We start from the raw sequence: 25044 nt of genomic DNA, 5'->3' as shown, positions 1-25044 counted from the left end.
TTTAGGCCAGAATGATTTAAAATTGAAATATGACTTCCCTACGATTCTAAACGCTACAAGAGCTAACGTTGATGGACCTTCTGTCTGAGCTTCAGGTAGTTCAATGTTAATACATAGCACTGCCTCATGTGAATACAAATATATGCAATACTTTTAAGATTAAAGCATTTCCACTTATCCATCATTAACTACTACTATTAGTATTTGTTGTTTTTTTTTTTTTATCTCAAAGTTTATTGCTGCCAATGTTGAAAAGTTTAAAAGGAATAAATTTTTTTGTAAAGGCAATGCTTACCAAGCTACAGTATATGTTGGCACTATATAATGTCTTTCTCTTTACCTACCGCAAATTTAATGTCTTTTCATTTACACATTTACCATGATCTAAATGTTATTTTTAACCAGGAAACTGAAGACAGTCTGTTAATTATTCCACAAAGACAGGTGACACAGTGTCTCAAATGTATCCATACATATTCTCCAAATTGGGTTCATTAACCTTAATTAACCTTGTTCTGCAATATGCTGCATATTGTCAAGTCGGTTTGAGCAGCGGTGTGGATGCGCCTGCTCTCCTTGCAACCTTGCACATCACCAAAACTGCCAGCAATCCTCTTTCAAATTAGATTACTGATTAGTTCACCACCAAGTGATCTAAATGTAAAATTATTGCACTTGCTGATTTATGCAGAGGACTGTGAGGTCAGATAATATGTCATATTGCCCGCAGCAAAGGTTCATTACCAGGCAGTCTTGAATTATTTCTTTAAGCATAAATCTGCTCTTAAGCCTTGTGAACGGATTAGCTAATAGTTATTTAAATCCTATTAAGGAGATGATTTCTTTTATTTTTCTGAAGATTAATGCCAGATTGATGCCTTTAGGGGCTAATAGATGTGTCTGACTCAGAGGGTTAAAATACCTCAGTATCTTGTTATTGCTTGTAACTCATTAAAAAAGTGGTTCTGCATTCGTACCTCTGTAACTATAGGTGCAGTTCAGGTCAGAAGTTTACATACGCAGTAATCATGATATATTTTCTACTGCAGTATTTATCTGGAATGATCATATTACAGTTTCTTAATTTTTACAATTGCTTTGTCCAAGGCACCCGTGTCACTGGATGTAATGAAGGCACTTGTGGTGCTCCTAACACCACCATGTTTAAGACTTGATATATTGCTCTCCTTTCAAGAAAGCCTGACCTAGGTTACTATAAAAGTACATCTTGCCCTGGCTAAATTTCTCGATCTGTGACTCTTTTGATGATACAACTGATCTCCAGAAGGTATTTTGCTTCTCATATGGGTAACTGCAAACCTAAGCAAGACTTCACTATCTGAGTTTCAGAGACATGGATTCTCTCAGATGATGTTAAGGTTAGACTGTCCAGACGTTTTAGGTTCAGTATAGCCTTCAGGCGTGGTGATTCCATGGAATTTTCTTGGACCAATATATTTAATCTGAGGGTGAAAGTTTGTTTAAAATAAGAACATACAAAGATCATTAGCCTTCACGATAGTGACATTTATATGCCCCTTGCTGACAATAATGAAATGTTAGCGTGGGTGTACATGCATTTAAACCAATATATATTATTTTGATTCAATTTGGAAAACGGATAATAACTTTAAAGTTTCCACCAATTTCTTGTTTTCAAAAAGCACTAAAGAGGTTGAAAGTTATCCCAACCTAAATCAAAAACACTTCAAATCTCTTATTTGGGCAGGTGGGGTTCATTCTGAGTGGAAGTAACCATTTAACACTTATCAGCACGGAGAGCAAACCTAAGGTACAATGGTCATGTTTTATGTTGCTGTTGGAGATGACTGTACTTGATGTGCTTTTATTAACTGCAGAAGAAAGTAATTCACAGGCAACAGCAGAAACAGGTTTAACAAAGGACTGATTGTGTTAATGTAAAAGAAGGGAAATGTAAATGTGAACAATTTGTATTGAGATGAAAAATCCACATTAATTATTATTCAAATTGAAAATAAATGTAGCTTTAGCGAAACATAACAAAAGGCTTTTCAGTGATGTTGACACCTGGGTGCAGTTTTGACTGATGTGTTTGTGTTTGACGTGCTCTGACATTTCCCCCACATTTATCTGTCAGTAATGTTTTCACCATTCCTCTTGTTTTGTATTGCTGCCTGTATCCTGGAACCTGACAGGACTGGAGGTCTGAAAGCGCTCTTGTTCCGTTATTGTTTCGGCCAGGAGCAGGTTTATTCAACGTAACGGCTTCTAACCCCAGTCACGCGCTGCCCGCTGTGCTGCCTCAGTACTTCCCATTTGAGGTGTCTGGCCCCTAGTTTTAATATCACTGGACTCAGCAGCTCCTTACTTACTGCTTAGATATTTTGCAACCATAGATTTAACTTTGAAAGAGCAGTGAGGGTGATATCCATTTGGAAAAAGAGGGCTTTGTCCTGTGATTTATTGGCAATACCAACGGCTGGGTGATAAGGCTTGAAAATACAATCTCACATTTTTCCCTAACAAATCAAATTAATAGTTTTTTCCCCTTAAATTTAATTCTAAAAGGTGACAAATGAAATACATTACCTTAAAAAACTAGCTTTTAACATGATCTTAATTTAAAGGGTTACAAAATTTAAGCTGTGAAACATGATTGTTTTACAAGCCTGTTTCACCAAAACAATTAAAAGATAACATGCTAAATATTTACAGCAAGTGTTACACAGTGAGTTAGTTTGTCAGTTATGAGAAGAGATATAAGAACAAAAAGTGTTAAGAATGTGAGTCTAAACTCAGCCAAAGGAATGCATTAGTGGAAATAAATTCAGAAAATTAGATAGATGACAGAAAGACAGACAGACAGACGAATGCTTACTTGAGCTTAAAAAAGGTCTCAATCCTTTTTCAGAAATGTCTGAATTTTACAGAAAACAGGAAAGGGTCACAGTATCAAAGCACCTTAAGGTCCAGTGTGTTTTATCAAGTCCAAGGTCAGGGCAACTAACAGGAAATAACAGGATATGATGCTAGATGACTGATATTTATTAATATTGATATTCTAACTTGTTAAGACACTTGTAGTAATAGATGAACTAAGCCACATAGAAAAGCTGTATTTTTTTGTCAAAAGAAAGACAAAAGACATCTGAGGCCAAAAAATGGAAATGATAGCCACTAGGGGTGTAAATCACATCCATCATGGCGATTCGATTCAGTATCGATTTCCTGACCCAACGATTCGATTATTTTCGATACTTAAGAATACACCACGATTCGATTCGATTCGATTAATCGATTAATTGTTTTTTTTTTTTTTTACACCTTACAGGCTAAACAAAGTTTCAAGTTTGAAATAAATCAATGAAAGCTGTAATATCATTATGCATTTTCTTTAGAAACAACAGCAAATAACAGAAGTAGAAAAGTTGCATCAAAAAATACTGCAAAAATACTGCACAATATCAGTGTAATGAGTTCAATGCAATACCTCGGCTCCAGAGAAACTGTCCAACATATTTTTTTAGAATGTAATAAATATATTCAGGAAAGAGAGATGTTGTGTAGAGAGTTAGACAGGAATGAAAATAAACTAGATATAAGGGAATTGTTTCAAATGTCATCTGGGGATGTAGTTTTTGGGAGTATTTTTAATTTTCTAAGAAGAACGGGTATTTTAGGGAGAATATAATAGTTTGTCTGGTCCATACTCCATTCTGGAAGGTGGCGGTAATGCACCTATAAGTTGTTTGCCAACCGCCATTAAAAAAAAGAAGAAGAAGAAGGCTCCAGAGTGTTGACGTCACCGCCCCTTGAGAGACGCTCCGCTGCTCCTCTCCCAGATTGTAGCTGACCGCAAACAGTGCACCAGACAGGAGGCCGGCTTGTTTTGTTTTTATGACCGAAATTGCGGAAAACAACTCGTGAAGTTTGACCCGCTAGAAAAGCGAGGTGCCCGAGAACGCTGGGAGCCTTTTTCCAGCTGAATCTCCGCTCTTTTTGCCCAATTGTCCCTCCGTCGTCGGACTAAACTCGCCCCCACTTCCTCATCGCCTCGGCCGTATCTAGACCCACAGCGTGTAGCCCAGACCATGCTTCAATACTGAGCATAATTTAAAAATGTCTGTGTGAAGCTTGCTGCAACAAACTTCTGTAAGAGTATAACCAGGAAGCGCGGTAGGAGGGCAAAATAGGTTTAGCGGCACCGCAGCACGGGAGGGAGAATTACGCCCAGGAGCAAATGGATAAAAATAGACCGGAGGAAAAAAAAAAACATTAATCGATTATCTTGCGGACGTGTCGATGCATCGGATCGTCGGCTTTTGGATCGATTCATCGATACAAAATGATTATTATTTACACCCCTAATAGCCACCTGTAAATCAATCTGGACTTTCTTATCACCTCAGCAGAGCCAGAGATTAATTGCATAAATGTAATGTAGCACTGACAGTACAGTATATGGACAAACTTTTCAGTTTCGAGTTCAGGAATATATTTTTGAATTAAAATTAATATTGTTATTGTTATGTTATATTCAAAACAGCAGCGAGTTTTGATTTTTCATTAGCTGTATGTCATAATCATTCCATTACTTTAAACTTAACTCTATTTTAGTTTTGCTTACATTTGTATTTTACTTTTTACAAATTGTTCTTTGTAATTCAGTACTAGGATTATGTGTGCCACATTTAACATGGTCTTAAATTGCTTAAATAAAAAAAGGAAAAGTAAAAAAATATTTACACAAACCTCAACAACTTCTTTTTATTTCTTTTATTTTTTTCATCTATTAATCCATCTATTATCACTTTACCTCTTTGGGGCAATAATAGTCATTGCAATGAAACTTGCAGGTTTTTAAAAACTCTCTAAGTACAATTTTAATTATTTATAAAGGTTGTAAATCCTCCTCAATCATCAATGGTATCGGTTTCAAACAATCAGTAAGATCAGTCTCCTGCACTTGCTGTGTAACTGATAAAAGTCTCTTTTATGCTTATAGCATTGTCATTAAGAATTAATCAAACTCAAAATGCAGCATAAATTGCAGAAAAATCAGCCCCTTTGTGTCTGAAATGGTTTCTGGTTTTGCATGTTAATCCACTAATCTGATTAATGTACGTGTTTGTCTCTGCTCCTCTCTGGAGGAGAACATGTTATCCCCTCAGACGAATAATTGAGCATCCAGGATCTAGGTGCAGTCCGTACACAAGATGACAAACTCTCTTGGCAGTCATTTTTACACAGCAAATTACTGTCGCTTTTAATTATATTTACCAGACTATGAAAAGAGGCTGCCAAACAATGTCAGGGTGAGCGCGCCTAAAGGTAGCGACGGAAAGCAGACGTCCGACACATTGCAGCTTCAGGATACAGTCTGGAGCATGATGCTGAAAGGCTTATTTCTATTTCCTTTGGTTGTTTTTTGTTTTAGTAATACTCACTGTTATCTCTTAGCTGTCACTCAAATGAGATTAATGTTGTTGCAAGGCTAATTGACTTCCCTCTTGTCAGTGGACTTTATCTCTGTCTGGCACTGCTGATCGGAGATCTTTGATGAAAACTTGTCACCAGTTTATTTGCTCTTCTTTTCTTTTCATTATCTTGCATACATCAGTCCATTAACTCATCATGGTGGTACAGTAAAGCGACAAGGCAACCATTTCTCAATCAAAGTGCGCTTAAATTAAAGGACAAACCAATTCATTTTTTAGGAAGGGCTTGAAGCTTCCCAAAAAAAGGCTTTCAATCCTCTTTTTCATTTTTTTTTTTTGGGGGGGTGCTAACCCAACCACTCACTTTCATCTAAAAGGACTATAGAAGGTTAGATAAAAGCATGCAAGCTTACCAAAATATGAGCTTACAGAACAAAGTCAACAAAAGCATGAGACATCTAAGGTTCTGAAATGAATCACCCTCCCATCCCAACCCCCAAAAGTCTTTTTTTTTTTTGGCTTTATTTTTGGATGTGATCAAAGCCATTGTGGTTTATGAAATGGGGATGTCTAGTTCACCAGAGCCACTGATTGTCCCAGTCCACTGCAGCAGGGGTGGCCTCATCCAGGCTGAAAGCATGCCACAATTGTTGGCAGTCCGATGACTCCCGCCATCATCACCTCATCTTCAACCTCTAACCATGCACTCTCCTCTGCCAAAAAAGAGTAAAAGAAGTATTGTGGTGGAAGTGGGCTTGGAGATAACAGCAAAGAGTATAATTTACAACATGCTTGATGTCTTTCAATGAAAGAAGGGGTCCATCGGGGTAGATGGCTGGGCTACACCAAAGACATAGCTTTCAAAGTTCACACAGCTGTGTAAATGTTAAAAAGAAAACATAAAAGAAAAGAGCTTGTCTGCAGGGGGACATCTCAAATAACATATCCTTTAAAAGTGTGAGCAGAGAACACAAGTCCTTTTAGATTTTCCGAAAATAAATACAAAATAGTGCTGAAGGTTTCTGTATATGAAAGCTTCTCTGTGATTCTCCGAAGGAAATCAGCTAACAATGAATAATTGCCACGGAATAAGTAAAAGTGATGTCCCATCCAGGTCCATTAGCATCAATTATCGCAAACCTGGGCTGACATTACAAACAATGTTCCAGATTAGGCTGATCATTGCATCCTTGACATATGAGCTTTCCAAATGCCAGAGCCACTAATCATACTCCAATAGGCCCGCCCAACCGTGACCGTCAGATTCATCACAACCTGCTTCTCCATAGAGGCGCTCCCCGTCATTAAGTGGTGGCGGAGTAATACACCTCATGTATTCAGGTGTGTATTGAAAATTAAGACTTCCAGGTTCATTGGGATGGGTATTTAATGCTTTACAGATTCTCTACCTAATATAAAAGAGGTGGACAACAGCAAGAGAATTACTAAAGTTTAACAGCAGCTAACAATGCATTATCCAAACAACCTCTCTAGTTGGAATTCCAACTTTATAAATGCCTATACTTTTAGCAAGCCTCTGAATTCCCAATTAAACTTTTAGGTATGGAGTTGCACTTTTGATAATATGCATAGCTAGTTTTGTTATAACTTCCTAGAAAGTTTAGTTTGACAAGAGATACCATTATAGGTAAGTGCTGCAAAACCTTGTTATAACCACAGAAAAAAAGGTCATACTAATGTGACATATTTTAACATTGGAGGGTTCCTACAAATACCTTCCTTTGTGGCTTAAGGGTAAAACTAAATAAATTTCCAATACATAAATTCTCTCTAACATAAAGGAGCTCTACAGGACTTTGATAATGTGCTTTGTCTCTACCAAACCTGTACCGGAAGCACAATTTATACCATCAGCTATTTGTGCAACAGCAGCCAGGCACTCATTAAGGTTGCCATAAAGTTATGTTATTAGGGCACAGAGAGTACTTCTAATTATCCTTGAATCATAAAAGCATGCTAAGCTACATTGCATAAAATAATGACTTTGCTGAGAGAATGGATACATATACATTGTTTCCATTATATTTTCTTGTACGATGTTGTCGTCGGAAATGCTAATAGCTGGGGGTGAAAATTTATTGCACTGTTTATCTGTATTTAAGTTATGTCGTTCTTTAGATTATGCACTATATACTGTACAGGTAAAATGAAATGTAAATGTTAAACCACTAGTTGTAATTATTTGCAAATCTGGAAGTATTACAGGGATTGCAAATTTAACAAATTTAATGTTTCCATAAAGGTCAGAGACTTCCACAAACTCCATGGTACACTCACTTTTTTTAAGCTTTTCGATGCTGTTTGTTTGATTGCAGGTTCGCAGATTTCACTGCAAGTAATCCACTTTAATATCTGACTCCCTTAAATCTACCACCACTCAAACTGCTCATCAACAAATGGAAGAATGTGCAATCAAACCGTCTATATCCTTCTGCTTTTTTCAATGTGCTTGATTATCCCTTGTTGCTGGATTCATGTTAATTTTGATTTTTGCTTACCTTCAGCTACCAATTTGTTTTCAACTCTCTCCATTAAATGGCAAACATTGCTTGGGGGGGAAAGTTCCATGTCTGCCATGCAAGTCTCACAATCACAAAGAGCAAATACATCTTTAGATCCCACCTGCCATCTGGGTACCTGCACTTCTCTTATTCTTTTGCTGCCTTTTGCCAACATAACTTTAATAAAGAAAAGACTGCTGTTCACTTCACTATGCAAAAATCATTAGAGCCATCTATTGATGCCATCTGAGCAGTCTAGCACAACATGCAAACCAGGATCTCTTGTTATTAGTGATTTTAAGAAACAGTGATGTGGACCAGTTGCTAAAACAACATACATGCTGTGGGATCTGCTGTATAAAAGATTGAGTTGTTTTCACACTTCTAGGGCTTTCTTATGGTCTGAAGTACTTTTTTACAAAAACTGCTGGGTTATTTTATCTACCCAAACTCTGGATTATAAAATGTGTAACCCATTATGGGACAATTTTAAGGGAACTGTGTTATTCTAATGGGGGTTACTTATGTGCAACTCATGGGCTGGAGGAAGTCACAGGAGGAGGCTCAACCTTAACCACTCTTGGTACGTATTTGAGTTTTTGGAATTATTTTATTCAGTTAATTTTTTATTTTAATAGTATTTAGAATCATTTTAATTACTTTCTGTTTTGACTTGCTTGATTTTCCTCCTGTTGCTAGATTGGATCAAAGCATGACCAGCTATGCAAATTGGATGACAATGTCATTTAGCGACTTCTAGCAACTTTTAGGCCGGCTAATTGTGACCTTGCGGAAGACTTGACAAGTGTAGCTGCATGCTTTATCCACCATAAGCAATCTTCGCTGTGAAGCAAATCATCAATAAAAGTTTTTTGCACAGTACATATCTGAATCAAATTGTTAGTGTTGCATAACACATTAGATTTAATAATTTATTTGGGCGTTAGGGGTGGGTATTGCCAAATAAGTCACGATTCGATTCGTATCACGATTCACAGGCCACGATGCGATTCTATCACGATGTATCACGATACTTGAATTATTGCGATGCATTGCAATATTTTCTCCTCCATGTTTTGTTTTTTAATGACTCGGTGCAGTATCCCGCGGCCGGAAATGCTTGTGACACAAGGCAGCGTGCGTCAACACATCCGCAGCGACATCTACTGGACTGGAAGTTGTATTACACTTGTTTTTGGCTGATGTTCGCCAAACATTCATGCAATTTTATTTATAAATTTTTTTTATTAATAATCGATACTTGGCGTCAAGAATCGATGCAGTAGATCACAAAAATTAGAATCACGATGCATCATCATTACGATTATTTTGCACACCCCTATTGGGCGTATAGTTGCGCTATTGCTATAGTTCCCTGCAACTCAGAGAACAATGGTAGTAGAAAAATGGCAAGTAGAAAAAAGTATATAAAAAAAAATCTGTGAGCATGAACTACGAGAATGAGAGCAAAAGTGCTGCAGTTACACGTTTTCACCACAGTTGGTAGTATTATTAGAAAACTCTGCAATGCATCTTTAAGTCTAGTTCAAGACCGTTTGTCTGGAGTTCAGAAGAAGCCATACAACTCACCTCCGATAAACTGCAGAGTAGTTGGCCTTGCTTTTTCCTTTTGGTTTTTCTTAAAAATAAAAAAAAATCTACTTTCTAAGAGGCAGAAAAACAAAAGTAAACAGTTAAATAATTTAACAGTCCTTTATTGTACCTGTGTGTGCGTGTGCACATGCCCTTAGTCAAAGTTTACAGGATAGTGTTAATATACTCTGTCAGTATAAGTATATTAGTCAAAAATACTTTTTTTTCACCTACCCATGTAACTCGTATTTATCCCAAAGTTTATCTTGAGACAAGGATAAGTGATAGGCAGTGGATTCTGCTGCTCTATATACACTGGCCCAGATTAGTATGTCTTATCGCTTATGCAGTGATTATGTTCTCTCACATCCCTTACCACTTAGCACTATTCCTTTTCTTTTAGCCTGGAAAAAAAACATGGCAAAGTACTTTCAAGAGGGCAAGTTGACTTGACCTTAACCCTCTGTCCTAACACTGCCAGATGACGGTCAGCAAGAAACTCAGGTCTCTGTCTTTATGTCTGGGATGGGATATGGAAAACAGCACATTGGTTCCGCCTATTGATGTTTTCTTTATGGTCTTCTTTTTCTTAGATATTAAATAAATGATGCAGTGGGGGAATTCCTGCAGAGCGCAGTATATGAAATGCCGTGACGGCGGTCAAAAACAAGTTTTTTTAAACTAGAATATTTGCTTGCCAGTTGAGCTTACAGTTTTAGGACTGCTTTTACTACCATTGTGACACTAGGTCTCTTAGCAGTTCTCATGTGTTGTGCATTGGCATGCATTGTTTTAATTGACCCTAATAAGAACTGCTCCATAATTAACTCAACTGCTACCTTTCATATTATGCGTATTAAGTATAAATATATTTAAAGGGATGGCCTTTTAAAGATTCTAGTCTTGTAACTGTATATTGAAAAATATATGCTTTGCATAACCAAATCTAGCCTGTACTTTGTTATAGGTATGTAGCTGAACAGTGTTAAAGATATTTGTAGTCTAGTGGAATTTATTTTCCTCATGATTGTACCGTAATATGTTAGAATTAATCAGAGATTTGGGATATTTTAAATAAGCATTTTGACAGATTGCTAAACGAATGTGTGTAGTCATATAAACAAACAAGATTGAAGTTAATTTAAGAGTAAAGTAAATTAATTATTTAGTTAAAACCCAGAATTTTAATCAATTTGACACATTTGACTGTTTGATCTGACATCTGTAGTGAATTTGCACTATATAAATAAACTAAATTGAATTGAGTGGAGTACATAATATATATGTGTTTAAATGTACCGAGATTTGCAGTTAATACAGTATGACTCAGGATTTGGGTAGAATATTTTAACTAATTTGTTGCCTTATAGTTGTAAAACCCTCTTGCACGGGAAGATGAATTACTTTGGGGGGCCATGGAATAATTGCCCAACAGCCTGGTTGAAAATAATCCAAATTTAGTTATTTTTAAACCATTCGTATTTAATGTGTTCTTTCACTATTCTGTGAACAAAAAAACACGCAAATCTTTGCATTTATTTGAAAACAAATACCTTTTTATTTCTATATTAACTGATTATACATTTCTATAGCACACATGAAGACAGGAAGGTGAGGCTATCGGGAGAATATGAAGGCAAACAGGTTATATATAAGAAAGGAAGAATGATACCAAAAAGGAAAGGAGGAAGAATCTTAAAGAAGGAGGACAGAAAAGAATGGAAGAACAAAAAGGATAATAAGCATGGAAACAAGAACATGAAAGGAAAGGATGAAACGAATGAACAGAGAAACAATCACATGAAGGAATGATCCAGGAAATGAATAAACAGAGGAACTAAGAAAGGACAAGCCATATCAAAGCAAGGACAATTTGATGAAAATAATGTAGGTAAAGGGAAGGCAAATACACAAAAATGAATAACCCTAACCCTAACCCTTTTCTGAATTTACATTTTATTTCATTCTTTATAGCTCTGAAAATTACTGGAATCAAACCCTAATCTTTTAAAGTTTAAATGAACACTGATAGCATCTGCTGCTGCTTTACAGCGACTTCTCAGAAGTGATATCTTGATAGTGCAGTGCAGAAAAAAGTAAAAGCCAGAAAACACCCGATTAGCTATTTCTGCCTCATTAACTAAGTCAATACATTCGCTCCACACTATCACAGCAGCTGAAAGGAATCTAAAAGATTTTTTTTTTGCATCTAAATGAGGTATTTCTGTCTGCCCCCTTTCAAAACCTCTCTGCCTACATCTGGAGTCGTCTATTTTGTGTTTGGCCAAAAATGAACTTGCCTGACACTAATAAGACACTGCATGTCTACAACCTGTAACTGGAGATATACTCCCTCCCACAGGATGTGTCAAGCCAGGCTTTATTTTCACTACCTTTTCCCTTTTCCAGAGTCAGACCTTTTGGCATCTGCGGCTGAATGACATGCAGAGCACTGAATAAGTTTTGCAATGGCATTTAAGCACCATCACCAATATAAAAGGGTAATATAGAATATTCTGCCTATTCATCAGTATGAAATGTGAGTGCACAAATTTTACATAATCACTGATACAGAATCGATAAGACATACTAATCAGGTTCAGTGTATATTGAGCAGCAACACCCACAGCCTATCACTTATCTTTGTCTCAGGAGAAGGACAGGCACAACCCTTGCAAAAAACAGCATCATCCATCAAAAGTTTAGGATGTGGAGGTTAATGCTGGAGTGTAGTTATTCTGGAATGTAACCTTGACAACGACATAGAGCATGCAGAACTTCAAATGCAATACTAAGAATATTATTTTTGCAAAAAGTGTAACAGAGATTTCCTTCTGTAGCATATCTGTGACTCATCTAGTTCCCAAAAGAAGAACACAATAATGAAGTCACATCAGGAATTATGCTGAGAAATGAAACTACTATCAAAAATGTGGAACTGCTTAAGATTGGACCAATGGGTCTGAGGAGACATACAAGTCAAATCTAAGAAAAATCTATAATGTATTTCAGGAGCATTAATCACCTGAAATAGGACCAAGATATTACTGATGCTTTTTTGATAGAACAAAAAGGAGAAATCCCAGACACCCTGAGGTGTCTGGGATTTCAATGACTGATTTAGGAACTTCCACATTTGACAGAACAGTAGAATCTTAGTTCCATTATTAATTAAAAAGCCAAGTTTGTGGAGAATGTAATTTTACCTTTAAATGACATAAAATCAATCAGTTTCCACTAACTGAATATCTGAGTTAATAAGAAACTAGTAAAAAAAAAAAAAAAGAACAAAAACTAAAATGCTGTGCAAAATCATCTCAGATAATTTTGGGGATTATTATTCCTTTTCTGAAAAACTACATGAAGTATTTTGCTATGCTACAAACAAACATTGCTGAAAAACTCAGATAACTTAATTAAATAACTTACAATCTTTTGCCACTTGCATGATAAGGTCAAAGCAGCAACTTCCAGATCTTCAGTGACGATTTATGCAAATGATTATGTTGGACACCAAATGTGGGCTTAAGCATAGTTTAGAAGATCATAGGAGAAATGGTATATATCAGGTTGCATTAAAAAAGTCAAAATCTTTTTAATATTCTTAACTTGGTAAACAGAGTACCACTTCTCTCTATTTAAAATTGTCAAGAACTTTTATGAAGTTTTATGACAGTGAAAATGTTTAAGTTTCTGAGTTTGAGAACAGTTATGCAATCACCTCAAAAGGACTTATTTCTAAAGAAATATAGTATAGTTACTAAAGAAACAATAAGGAAAATGACAGTCTGTTGGGTGCTGTTTGTAGACCTTAAGATGATGTACAACAAGCAATGCCTCTCTCTACCCCTCCTAATGCTCCAAACCCCTATCCCTTGCCTTGAATGCGCACACATTTGCAAAGGATAAATACATAGAAAAAAAGAAACACCTTTCGGAAAATCATGTCTAGCAAAGAGGTAAGTAAGTAACTCTTACATAAGTAACTTTACAATGTTGTTAGAAAGAGAACTTGATTTTGGCAAATGATCATTTTGAGGTTAACATTTCAATACCCTTGACATGCTCTTGACCTTTTTGCTACTAGACTGTATTGCCTTCTCTGGGCAGAGCTGGGATAAGCCATGACTCATTGCACTTTTACAAAAGTAAAGATAAAATAATTTAAAAACATCATAATTATAAGAAAAAATATTTGATCTGAAAAGGCTGTCAAAAACATGTCTAGCCAAAGCAACCTTCTTTTTATATTCTGTTCCATATGTTATTTTTAATAGTAGCTTGTTTCCACATTGAGCTCACTCACTGTTCCTTCATTAGACAAAATGACAACAAATTAAACAATCGTCCCCTTAATACCTACAAGCCGAATGCAGGTGTAGTGACCGATAGTTCTGTCATTATTGAATTAAACTGGAATTTGAAATTGCGGAGATGCATAATATATAATGATGTAGTGTAATAAAATGGCCAATTGCTTCTTGAGTAACAACAAATGTAGTCATTTAGTGAAAAACTAGCTTTGGATAAAAGCTGACTGCACAAGACTCCTACGTCAAGTCTGGAGCACTCGTAAAACTTTATCCCTGAGAGATTAAGAGAAAAAAAAATGGTGAATGCAGCATTTTGTCCTAAATCACTCTTACTGTACTAATGATTTAAGAACGAATTTGTTCGTATCAAAAGATTAATCTGTCGATTATTTGAAAAAAATTATCGATTAATAATTGGATAGCTGAAGGTTCCTTAAAGAAGATTTTTTTTTCACAAAAATTAAACCAGCTGAAACTAAAACTTTTCCACTACAGGAGTTCTCGTAAAAGCATACTGATGGACGAAAATATTTTATTGCAATCTTGGTATAACTAATGCTCTAAGTGGGTTACTCTGTCATAAAAAAAAGGATGGACTAGGGAAATACAACAATATTCTGAGAATGAAAAAAATGCTGTGTGATGATTAATTCATTTTGAATTAATAATCAAATATAAATCACAGTGAATAACATCTTTCCTTTTTCTTGAAAAAGGAAAACAAAGAAGCTGAAGTTACCAAACTTAGACCACAAAAGTACAAAAACCCAGCTGTTATATTTAGGTCGTCATTAAAATATTTCAAACCCATACAGGGCGTAATACACTAAGATAACTTTTTTAGATAAATACAACAAAAATAGAAAGCTAATTCCACCTCTATGTAACTATATCCCATCTAAAAAGTAACCTTCACATCACTATTTATTACTTCTTTCTATCTTTTCACTTCTTGAATAGATGAATCTTTTTTGCTGAGGATCTTTACACGAGGAGATAATTGGTGGTTGCTAGGTTTGCTTCTTCCTTATTTTGATAATCATTGTTGATGACTCACGTTTGGGGTTTATAATTATTATTTGTGGACACAACTAAAATAAGGAGTTGTTTCCCAGCTTTTGATTGAAATATTAACCAGCATTATAGCTAGCATGCTGTGTGCATGGCTTTTCCAGTTGGCTGTCCGATCAAACCAGGCTGAGTGGTTAACTCATATAAACAGGCAGAGATCAATACTGTGCAATTCTGTAATTTTCTTTTCCTGTTTCTGAATTGAATAACACACAGATTCTGAGAATATTGGTCTTTATTGTTAAGAAAAAACTAGCTGTTATGTCCACATCTGTGTCCAAACTTTAAAGATTTTTGTGTACATCTTCAACAGGTAACCACCCCTTCCAAAGAAAATTGCAGAGACAATTAAATTTAAGGGTCAATTTATAATTTACATAAACACATCAAAGGTATTTTTTGGATGTGGAAATAAAGTACAATCTATGGAAAAGATTTGTAAGTACATAAACTCTACATTAAATATCTTCCCCGTGACAATCCCTATTGCAATTCTGGTGATTTTCATGGAGTTTAGCGATGTTTTTTTCCCATTCACAGTTATTTATTTTAAACTTGAACAGCTGTGTTGTTGTTTATTCTAGATTACAAGACAGCAGGAGAAGTCATGAACTGATATTTCATCTCACAAAAAGAAGCCACATTGTTCAAAATAAGGGTACGGCACTGGGAGCAGAATATATTTTCAGCAGCTCCATCTCACATCTGTGGTAAAAATAATAGATAGGACAGGAATCTGAGCTCATCAAGAAGAGCTGTTTAAAAGTTTTGCAGACTACATTTTGCAACCTTAAAACAGGATTGCCTTAAGGAACCATGTATTACAGTGCCATTGTAGTAGAGTTTAATTTTAGGGATTTGGATACTTTCATAGTCTACATGTAGAACAATACAACACAACACATGGCGTATGATGCCTCTGCTAATTTCAAATTTAGCACTGCTCACTGTCAGGTTCTGGCTACTGACCACTGCTGCACAGCATGCTAAAAGTGATCCCATTTGGCACTTTTCTATTTTTGAAATTTCACAGCTTCTGGTAATACTACTGTAGTCACAGCCCATGTTCGATGATCTGACGTTTTCACAGTTTAGGTCCAAACAAGACTTAGACTTAGACAAAACTTTATTGTCATTTTATATACACAGAGTGTATACTAATTTTTTTTTACATTTGACGACATTTAGTTTTGTATATAGAAATGAAAGGCATCACGTGACTTTGCTTGAAGCACTGTGACATTGGGAGATTTTCCTACTGTAGCAGTTTTTGTATAAACATCTATTACTGCTTCTTTAGGCTTAGTTTAGCTTGGTCCATTCTAATTTTTTAAGTGACTATGCTAAAATCTCCCTTTACTGATTGATGCTGGAGTTGCTAAGGATGTGTGTGTTAAGCGGCAAGTTTATGAGAGCACAACAGCTAGAAAACAGTGCCCTCCTGCAGCTAGAAGTAGATGTGGAGGTGGAGTTAGACGCAAAACAAACAAAAAAAGCTATTAACATTATGCTTGCATATTGATTAATTAAGTCTAAGTTATGTGCACACCTGAAAAAACAAGATTTTACAGCTTATTAATGCAATAATATCCATAGTTAGACCACAGGCATTGTGTAAAGATGAGCTACCCTGGTTTATGTTCTTACTGAAAGCCTAATATCTGACAGCTTGACGTGTTTCAGATCTAACAAAAAAAAAAAGCAGGTACAATGGGGACGTTATTTGTGATGATTTTTTTTTTTTTTTTGTTTTTGTTAATAAATTTGATGATTTTTAGACAGACTCAAACTTTGAAAAATAGAAATGCGCCAAAAACTAGTTTATGAAAACATCCATCCATCCATAAATTTATTTTCTTTCCACTTATCCTGGGCTGGGTTGCTTAGCCTGCTTAGCCTGCGGAGGCAGCAGGCTAAGCATCGCCCAGACTTCCTGATCGATGCAACCATCCTCCAGCTGCTCTGGGGGGACCCAGAGGTGACACCAGGCCAGCTTAAAGACATAGTCCCTCCAGCATGTCCTGGGCCTTCCACAAGGCTTCCTCCCTATAGGACATGCCTGGAACACCTCCCAAGGGAGGCGACCAGTAGGCATCCAAAACAGATGCCTGAGCCACCTCAGCTGGCTTCTTTGGACGTGGAGGGAGGCGACTCTACTCTGGGCTCTTCCTGGATAACTGAGTTTCTCACCCGATCTCTAAGGGTGCGCCCAGCCCCCCTACAAAATAAACTCCTTTTCAGTCCTCACCCAGATCTCATGACCATAGGTGAGGGTGGGAACGTAGATAGATCTAGTAGAATTGAGAGCTTTGCCCCTCGACTCATATCCATCTTCACCACAACAGTCCTATACAGCGACCACATCACTGCCAACGCTGCACCGATCCATCTATCTGTTCCGTTAGGAAAACAGTGAAGACATAAAATGTTTATAGTTTTTCACATGGTGGAGGCATTATATGTAAACTTAAGCTGGTCAAGGTAACCACAACACTTTTCAGCGTGGAAGTTCTTGAAAGAAGATCAATATCTCGCTTAGTGTCACTGAAGTCTTAAGAAAACAAGTCAAAAGAAGCACAAAGCGCTCTGCTCTTATAAAGGAACATGAAGGATGTTTATTCAGAAATCTAGAACAGAAAGCTAGATTTGATACTGGTTGTTACATTCTTTCACTATTTTATGTATTTTTCTAGGTTTGATGGTAAGGTTTTATCATCAGTTTTGAATAGTATGAAAAAGAGGCTTCTGCCAAAGTTAAAAAGAGGTGAAAAGAAAAAGCTAGAGCAAACTTAAGAGAAAATCAGCATAGCTGAATCTAGTATAAATAAGGGGCTCTGTTTTATAAATGTTCAATGTCTCTTAGCTGTGGAAGGTTATGAAAAAGTAGACAGGGTTTAGAAACTTTAATATTTAGAACATATACTGACCATCACAACATACAAAATACTAATAAGATGATATTCAAATGCCACTTGTTACTACAAACACTGCAATTTATCAGACCAAAAATGAATCACAGGTTTAATTTCTCTCTCCCACAGAGAGAGAGTCTAAGCATTGGTAAACACATTGCACTGTCAAAAATAACCAATGTAGATACTTATTATCTAACCAGGATACAAATTATTTGCTGCAGGATTATAATTCCACTTTACCATTACTTTATGGCACAACACTGTTATGTCTGGATGCACTGAAGGCGAGTTTATCCAAAGCCAGGAGAAGGCTGCATTTTTATTTGCTGTAAATCCCAAAACAGGCAGTGTAAAAATAAATGTGCGAGGGACGGATACTGCTATGGGATTGAAGGCAAAATTTATGCGATTAAAACAGAATTAAATTTACTTAAATTTATATATAAAAAAAAGTGAATATAAATACAATCTAAAGGTAATTTTAAGTGAAAAGAAAAAAACAAAAACAAAAGCAAGACAATAAAATATCCAAATTGTACCCAAGAGTGTGCACTCATATCTTGTGCTTGAAATAGATTTTTCTTTCCCCCTGAATCCTTTCCTTACGTTCCTATTCAGGCTCTGTATGAAGTACTTGCCTTCTATAAATTATCATAGCCTTATCCTGGTTTTCAATATTTGGTGCTGACAAAATGGGTTTTTCAGATTTTAACATTGACATTCAATATTTTTTGCTAAACCTTATTTATTTTAAGCAATCTCACTAGAGCATGTCTAACCACTAATTTACATAAATGTTTTCAGGCATTCCTTGTTTGTGATCTTAGTAGATTTGGGCCTGAGAGATAAGGTAAGGATCTACACTCTTTAGATAACACAGTTGTTAACTAACAAGTAATATACATTAAAAAAATAACTAACAGCTCCATTCAAAACAACAGCAATAGAAAAACTAGATACCAGAAATCAGAAAATCTCTAATTGGTGCATCTCTAAAGAGCATACAAAAATAAATTTGCTTAGTTCGACTGACCTGTTTTTTGTCAACAAATGTCTAACATTTCTACTTTGTTATATTGTTTCCAATATTCAATTAACAATCAAAACAATCAAGCAGCAAATCATGTAAATAAAGGATAAATATTTCCAATTTGCCAGTGTGCCATATTTCATATTATTTTAAAGAAATTAAATTCAGAAGTACAGAATGTTTTACAGAATGCAGCCTTAAATCCCTTCATCAAATGTTTCCACTTTGTGATAAACACATCCTGACTGATGGTTTAACACCTATATTACTTTAAAAGACACTAGATTAGGATCAGAATACAGATTNGCAGAACTGCATATTAGATGCTTTATCAGACTTAGATTTTGACTCGCACAGCTCCAGTTGCTGCTTGGCTTATTAGAGGTGTGAGTAGGCTCAGTCTAATGTCAAAATCACACTTCAATTTTACTTAGAGCTCTCATTACCACGGAAAGATTTTGATCTCTACCATGGAGGGGTTGGACTGGAGCTGAAACCTCACTTCTTGTGTGAGTGTTAAAGGTGTGAATTTCACGGAAGAGTTAAAGCACAGGAACTTTAAATATATATATATATATATATTTTGTTCATGTTTCTGTGTAGGAAGAATCATATTTCATGCCATGTAGTTTTATGCTTACATCAAACCATAACTCAGTAAAAACAATGGGCTTTCTTAGATATATAACTCTATACTGATGCTTTTCACAAAAAAATTAGGCCCATTTATGTTGAGGATTCTTGGGATTCTTAAAGATGCATTACAGAGTTTTATAATGACACTGCCACCTATGGCCAAAACACAGAACTTGTACCATTCTGCTCATTCTCTTAGCTCACGCCATACTACTAAACAAGTTTTTTTTATTATTCTTTTTTTATTTTTTACTTTTTTCACCTGAAGTTGCCATTGGTGTCTGAGTTGAGCTGGATGCCGGTTGCTTGTTAGCATCCACAAAATCCATCAAAAAAAAAGCACTTCTTTTGTTTGCTAGGTCAGAAGCATTTAACATGGACAGGCCAAATTGAGGAAAATAGGCTGCAGGGTTAGAAATACAGCTTTGCTGAACTACTGAGGTCTCAGTATTCATCTAATTAAATTGATAATGCCTTTAAAATAAAATAAAAAAAACTACAAACAAATTTATCATATTATTTTTGGCATGATCTGTTATATTCTAAACACTGCAAAGTACTCAGTTGCAAGAAAATATATATGTATCAGGGACTGGTCAGTTTGGAATAGTTAAAACTCGTTCAGACGATGCACACATGGGGTTTCCCAGCTTCCCTCAAAATCTAATGAAAAGTTAAAATTATTTGTGGCGTAGTTTAAAATATCTTACTTAGGACAAACAATGACAGAATTCTCATTTTTATAGTGTAAAAATATTTTCTGGCTACACCACTGGTTCACGCTGAGCATACCTCCATCACAAAAACAACTGGAGTAATGTAAAGCTCTGATTGTTCAAAAGCAGCTAATGGATTTTACAGGGATTTGTCTTCTGGTATTCCTTTAAACATCTACAAATAATTACATTACACTATAGTAAACCAGTTGCCCTTTAAATTATTCACTTGGGTCCTCACCATTCAATCATGGTCTTGAGTTAATTAAGCTATTCCATGAGTAATAAAGAAGATAGATGACACCCAGTCATACACACAGTGCGTAGCCCCCGCCGACTCTGTGACAGCAACTGTAGACTGGTAAGGTCAGAGCCCAACAATTGATGGAACTGTCAGCCCATCACAGTGGAAATCCACCAGCAGACTCGGATCATGGATTGACTTTCTACAGCTCCAGGGGGCCAAACAAATGGCCCGAGACAGATTGGTGGCCTTGTCTCCAAATGCTAAACCTCAGAATCTAATCTGAGCAGTTATCAGTCATTTGCTGGGAATGTCATCAATTCACCCAACCAATAATGATCACATACAGTGGGGAGTTATTGACGCTGATGTTCCAGGAATGCACAGCCTGGGGCTCTCTGTTAAAATCCCCAGGATCAGTCAAACCATCCATCAATGAGTTTGAGGATGCTGATTGTGTAAATAAATACTGCTGTTTTTAATGCATTTAGATCAGTTAAATTGATCCAACTGCCATCAAAGTTAAGTTGCTAAACTTTTCTCAAAATTCAAAACCATTGTATTTTCGTATAGCCTGTATTTTATATTTGCAAGAATTCTAATCCATAGACAGGCTTTACGTCCCACCCACCAAACAGTGTGGGTCAGTAAATTAACTTGAATGAATGACGGATAAGAGTAAAGAAGATATAGTGACAATATAGTTCAAAACTATCCTAATATTGTCCCATTTTCTCAACTTTTTTTAACCTTAGAGGTAGTTTTTCAGTGAAGGCTGTTCCCCAATGTGCAGGTATTAAGACATTTCCATCCAGTAGGCAGACTGACTGACAATGCAACAAAGGAAGCATATTTGAAACAAGTCATTTCTAGAACACTGCAATAGTTTTTCCTTGTACAGTAACAAAAAGTATTTGTGTCATATTCTATTTATTGTCAAAGGGGATAGAAAAAAATTATCACATTTGGCGTGCCAGTTCGGATATGGGTGTTTTTTTTTGTATTTTTTTCAAAAGGTCAAAACATAAAACAGAAAAATTTAACAGAATTTCTTTACAATTATCACCTTATTTAAGCATCAAAATAGGTGTTCCTAAATTTAATTCATTTTTATTTACCCTTTTATTACTGCAATATCAAAAAAGCATCAAAGCAAATATTTTTGGTTGATGCAGCTCTACATTAAAATTGCTTGAGTTCTTCATTCTTAATTATGGCACATAAAAACTTATAATCCAAAGAAAAACATTTTTCATTATTTAATAATAGGTTGATCTTTGGGATATTTACTGATGCAAACAAAAAAAATGAATTTTGTTTCTCACCAGGAACAATACTGCATCTCATTTTTCAAGCATTTTAAAACTTTTTGAAAACACAGTATAAGCATAAAATAATCAAATTTTGTGAAATATATATCATGTCAATAAAGTTTGGGTGTTACTTGACTTTTAGTCAATAGACATGAGGGGATTATGGTGTAAAAATACTACAAGCATATTAAAGCACCATTATATTAGGACAGAATAGGCTATGTCCATTTCTTTCTTTCTTTTTTTTTTTACACCTAATCATCAACTTATCTTCACAAACTGGAAGGTTATTACTGCATTCAGTGTTACGAGTGTCCCCAAATGGTGAAATAATTATTAGCTGCATGAATATGAAAGTAGATTTGGGCTCCAGTCAGAGCCACCTTAATCATTCAACATGCTGAGATACGTGAATCCTCATTTGTGCATACAAAGCATGTGAACAGCATAACTTATCATCAATAATGGTATCATCAGGAGGACTGCCCTGTGCAATATTGGAGTAACACTTGCATTCATTTAGAAGTGTTGATGACTCCTAGTGTACTGCTGTATCTCTCCCTCTACCCAACCTGCTGATCCAAACAGCTAGCTGAAGGGACTGTAACTTTTCAGCAGCTTAAATATGTAGAAAAATCTATATAAATGACATTTCCTCGGCTTTTCTCCTTCATGCTTTCACATTAGAAATGAAAGTGACTGTGGTAAAGTACATCCGAGTAGGTGAAAATGTGTTAGCTGACTAGCAGGCCACCTCACAGACAGCTATGAAAGAGAGAGATTCCCCAGAACAGAGAAGGCATCTGAACTCAGGTCTGCTGTTTGAACTCATTGTTCCCTTGGCAACATGCTTATTGGAGGATAGTTGTTAATTCAGGCACAGAGTGGCTGCTGCCCAGCAAACTGTTCTCTGAGGTCTGCCTGTAGCTGTTTGATTAACAGAGCCCCTTGCTAACACACCATCAGAATCCCAGTTCATGCCTTATCGCCACTTTTGATACATGTTGCATTTAGGTCTTATAGTTTTCTCTGCCTTAAGGTCTTTTTTCTAAACTCTCACAAAAGAAATTCTGGAAAAAAAACAAAAACAAAAAACAAAAAAAAAACATATGAAGCCAAAGGAAACTGCGGATTCAGTTAAAAAAGTAAATAAAAGCTCTTTAGTGGCAGCCAGTATCACCGGTGGCAGTTCTTTTAATTACTGTAACTCGCTTTTTGCTTTCACATCTTTTTTGTTGGCTGATGTTTGATCTGCTGCATTGACTATTGTAAACTCCAGTCAGCACACAGAGGGAGCTAATGACACCCTAGGGAGAAACTCCCCCAGCATGTTGATCATGTCTTAAAGAACAGTGCACATTGTTATCCTCGGCTGCAACTATGTTTTTTTTTTTTTCTTTTTTCACCCCTCTGCCCAATTTTTGGGTTTAGAGCTACAGATCCCAGAGACGTTTGTTCAGAGAAAAGTGAGAAAACATTAACTCACATGCAAAGGTTAGACTGGCCTCTCGGCTGACGATGGTCCCGAAGGAGTTGGAGGCTAGGCACTGATACGTTCCGGCATCTTGGTCTTTGTTCAGACGGCTGATTCTGAGGTTGCCTCCAGAAAGGCTGTAGTGAGACCCGGCTTTGGGAATGACTTCTGTACCGTTTAATTTCCACCTAAAGCAGATAAAACGAAGAATGAAAAAAGAGGGAAAAATTAACATGTAAATTTACATATTAATGTTGTAATTTCAGACTGGGGCAACAGACCCATTCCAGACTACGAGGAAAACACGACTTGTACATTTAATTGTGTTTCCGCATGAGAGAAATTAAAGGTGGGATGATCCCAGAAATCATGCCCTAAGGTTTAGTGTTAATGTAAGCAGCAGTGAACTATTATAGTGCCAAGGACTTGAGTTGGAGAAAAGATAGAAATGCAAGCCATCCATCTTACCAAAGCTAAGTCCAACCACATAAAATTTCCACTTAATCATTTTGGCTCGACAATTAAAACAAATGCCTTCAAGCTCACCTACACACTTGCGCATTCTAGAGCAGTGCACATGATTATTATCGGTGTTGTGGGTGATCAACGAAGGAGATAATTCACTTAAAATGGCAGCGGACTCTCAAATTTCCCCATGTTATTAAAAAGAAACACCCACGGGAGGAAATCAGTCATATCTAAAAAATGGCTTCAAGCCATGATACACTCTAATAGGGCCAGAAGGTGCTACAGTAGTAGCCATTCAAAATGTCCCCACTTCTTTGATGGCCCCTTGGCTGGTCCTTGGCTAGTCCTCTACAATTCCTTTTTAAAACATCAATCTGTGTACTAAAATATTAATTATGGGTATTAAGATCAAAAGAGAAACGTTATCTCCAGGTTAGGGACTGTAATTAAGTGAAAGGGTGGAGTTAGAGTAAAAAAAAAATGCACGCCCAGGAGAAGGCCAGTGGCTGGAAGTTGGAGGTGCTTTTGCTGGGAGCTGCAGGGAAGTGGGTTGCCATTCAACTGGGAAGGCCATTTTGAATGGCTGCTACTCTACCTGGATATATTTGTACCCTGTGACTTGAAATGAATCTTTATATACATTGTGATTATTCACAGTTTATAGTCTATGAACCATAAACTACTAGCCATTTTCCAGGGTCTTTATCTACAACACATCCACAGACCAATATGCAAAATAATCCAAATGGTTGAAGGTCATTAAACCCTTGGTACTATTATAGCAATAGCAACTAGTCTGCTTTGATGCCAGATGCGGGTGTTATTAAATAATTCCGTTAACCAATAAGGATTCCATCTTGAGAAACCTTTTTGCAGAGTTATACTTCCTCAGCACATAAAGGCATTCACATCTGTGTATGCTATGCCTCAAAGGCCTAAACAGGGATATGTAAAATAAAAACATTTAAAAACATATAAGCAAATCTTTCAGCAGAGGTACATAGTTCTCATGAATGTTATTAAAGCAAAATTGGCCTGGAATTCAATGAGTATGCTTTGATTTCCACCATTTCTGATTGAGGATGGATCTTCACATCAGTCTTAGGTTTTCTTTTAGTTTTGCTCTGTATTTATCGCCACCAATCTTTTCATCAAGTTGGAGCAGCTTCCCTGTACCAGCTAGAGAAAAACATCCTATCATTCCTCCTGACGCCATGTTTAATGGTGGGGATAGTGCATCCAGTGTGATGTGTAGTGCTTTTTTTTCAGTTAAATATAGTATTTTTCTTGTAGCCAACACATGCCACTTCTATTCTCACATAACCACAG

The 25044-nt window shown here is 36.3% G+C and overlaps 1 protein-coding gene across 2 annotated transcripts in view; it reads right to left on the bottom strand.

Moving 5' to 3' along the window:
• LOC107093193 (contactin-4-like) overlaps positions 1–25044 on the bottom strand; it is a 240968-nt gene that overhangs the window by 122083 nt on the left and 93841 nt on the right. For both annotated transcript variants that reach the window (XM_015388077.1, XM_015388076.1), the window contains exon 4: positions 23260–23435. In XM_015388077.1, the coding sequence (XP_015243563.1) occupies positions 23260–23435 (176 nt within the window). The remainder of the gene's footprint in view (positions 1–23259; positions 23436–25044) is intronic.

Source organism: Cyprinodon variegatus, unplaced genomic scaffold (genome assembly GCF_000732505.1).
Source record: "Cyprinodon variegatus isolate N-32 unplaced genomic scaffold, C_variegatus-1.0 Scaffold412, whole genome shotgun sequence".
Classification (NCBI taxonomy): Eukaryota; Metazoa; Chordata; class Actinopteri; order Cyprinodontiformes; family Cyprinodontidae; genus Cyprinodon; species Cyprinodon variegatus.
Note: the sequence above shows the minus strand (reverse complement) of the source record. Positions and strands in the feature narration are given on the sequence as shown.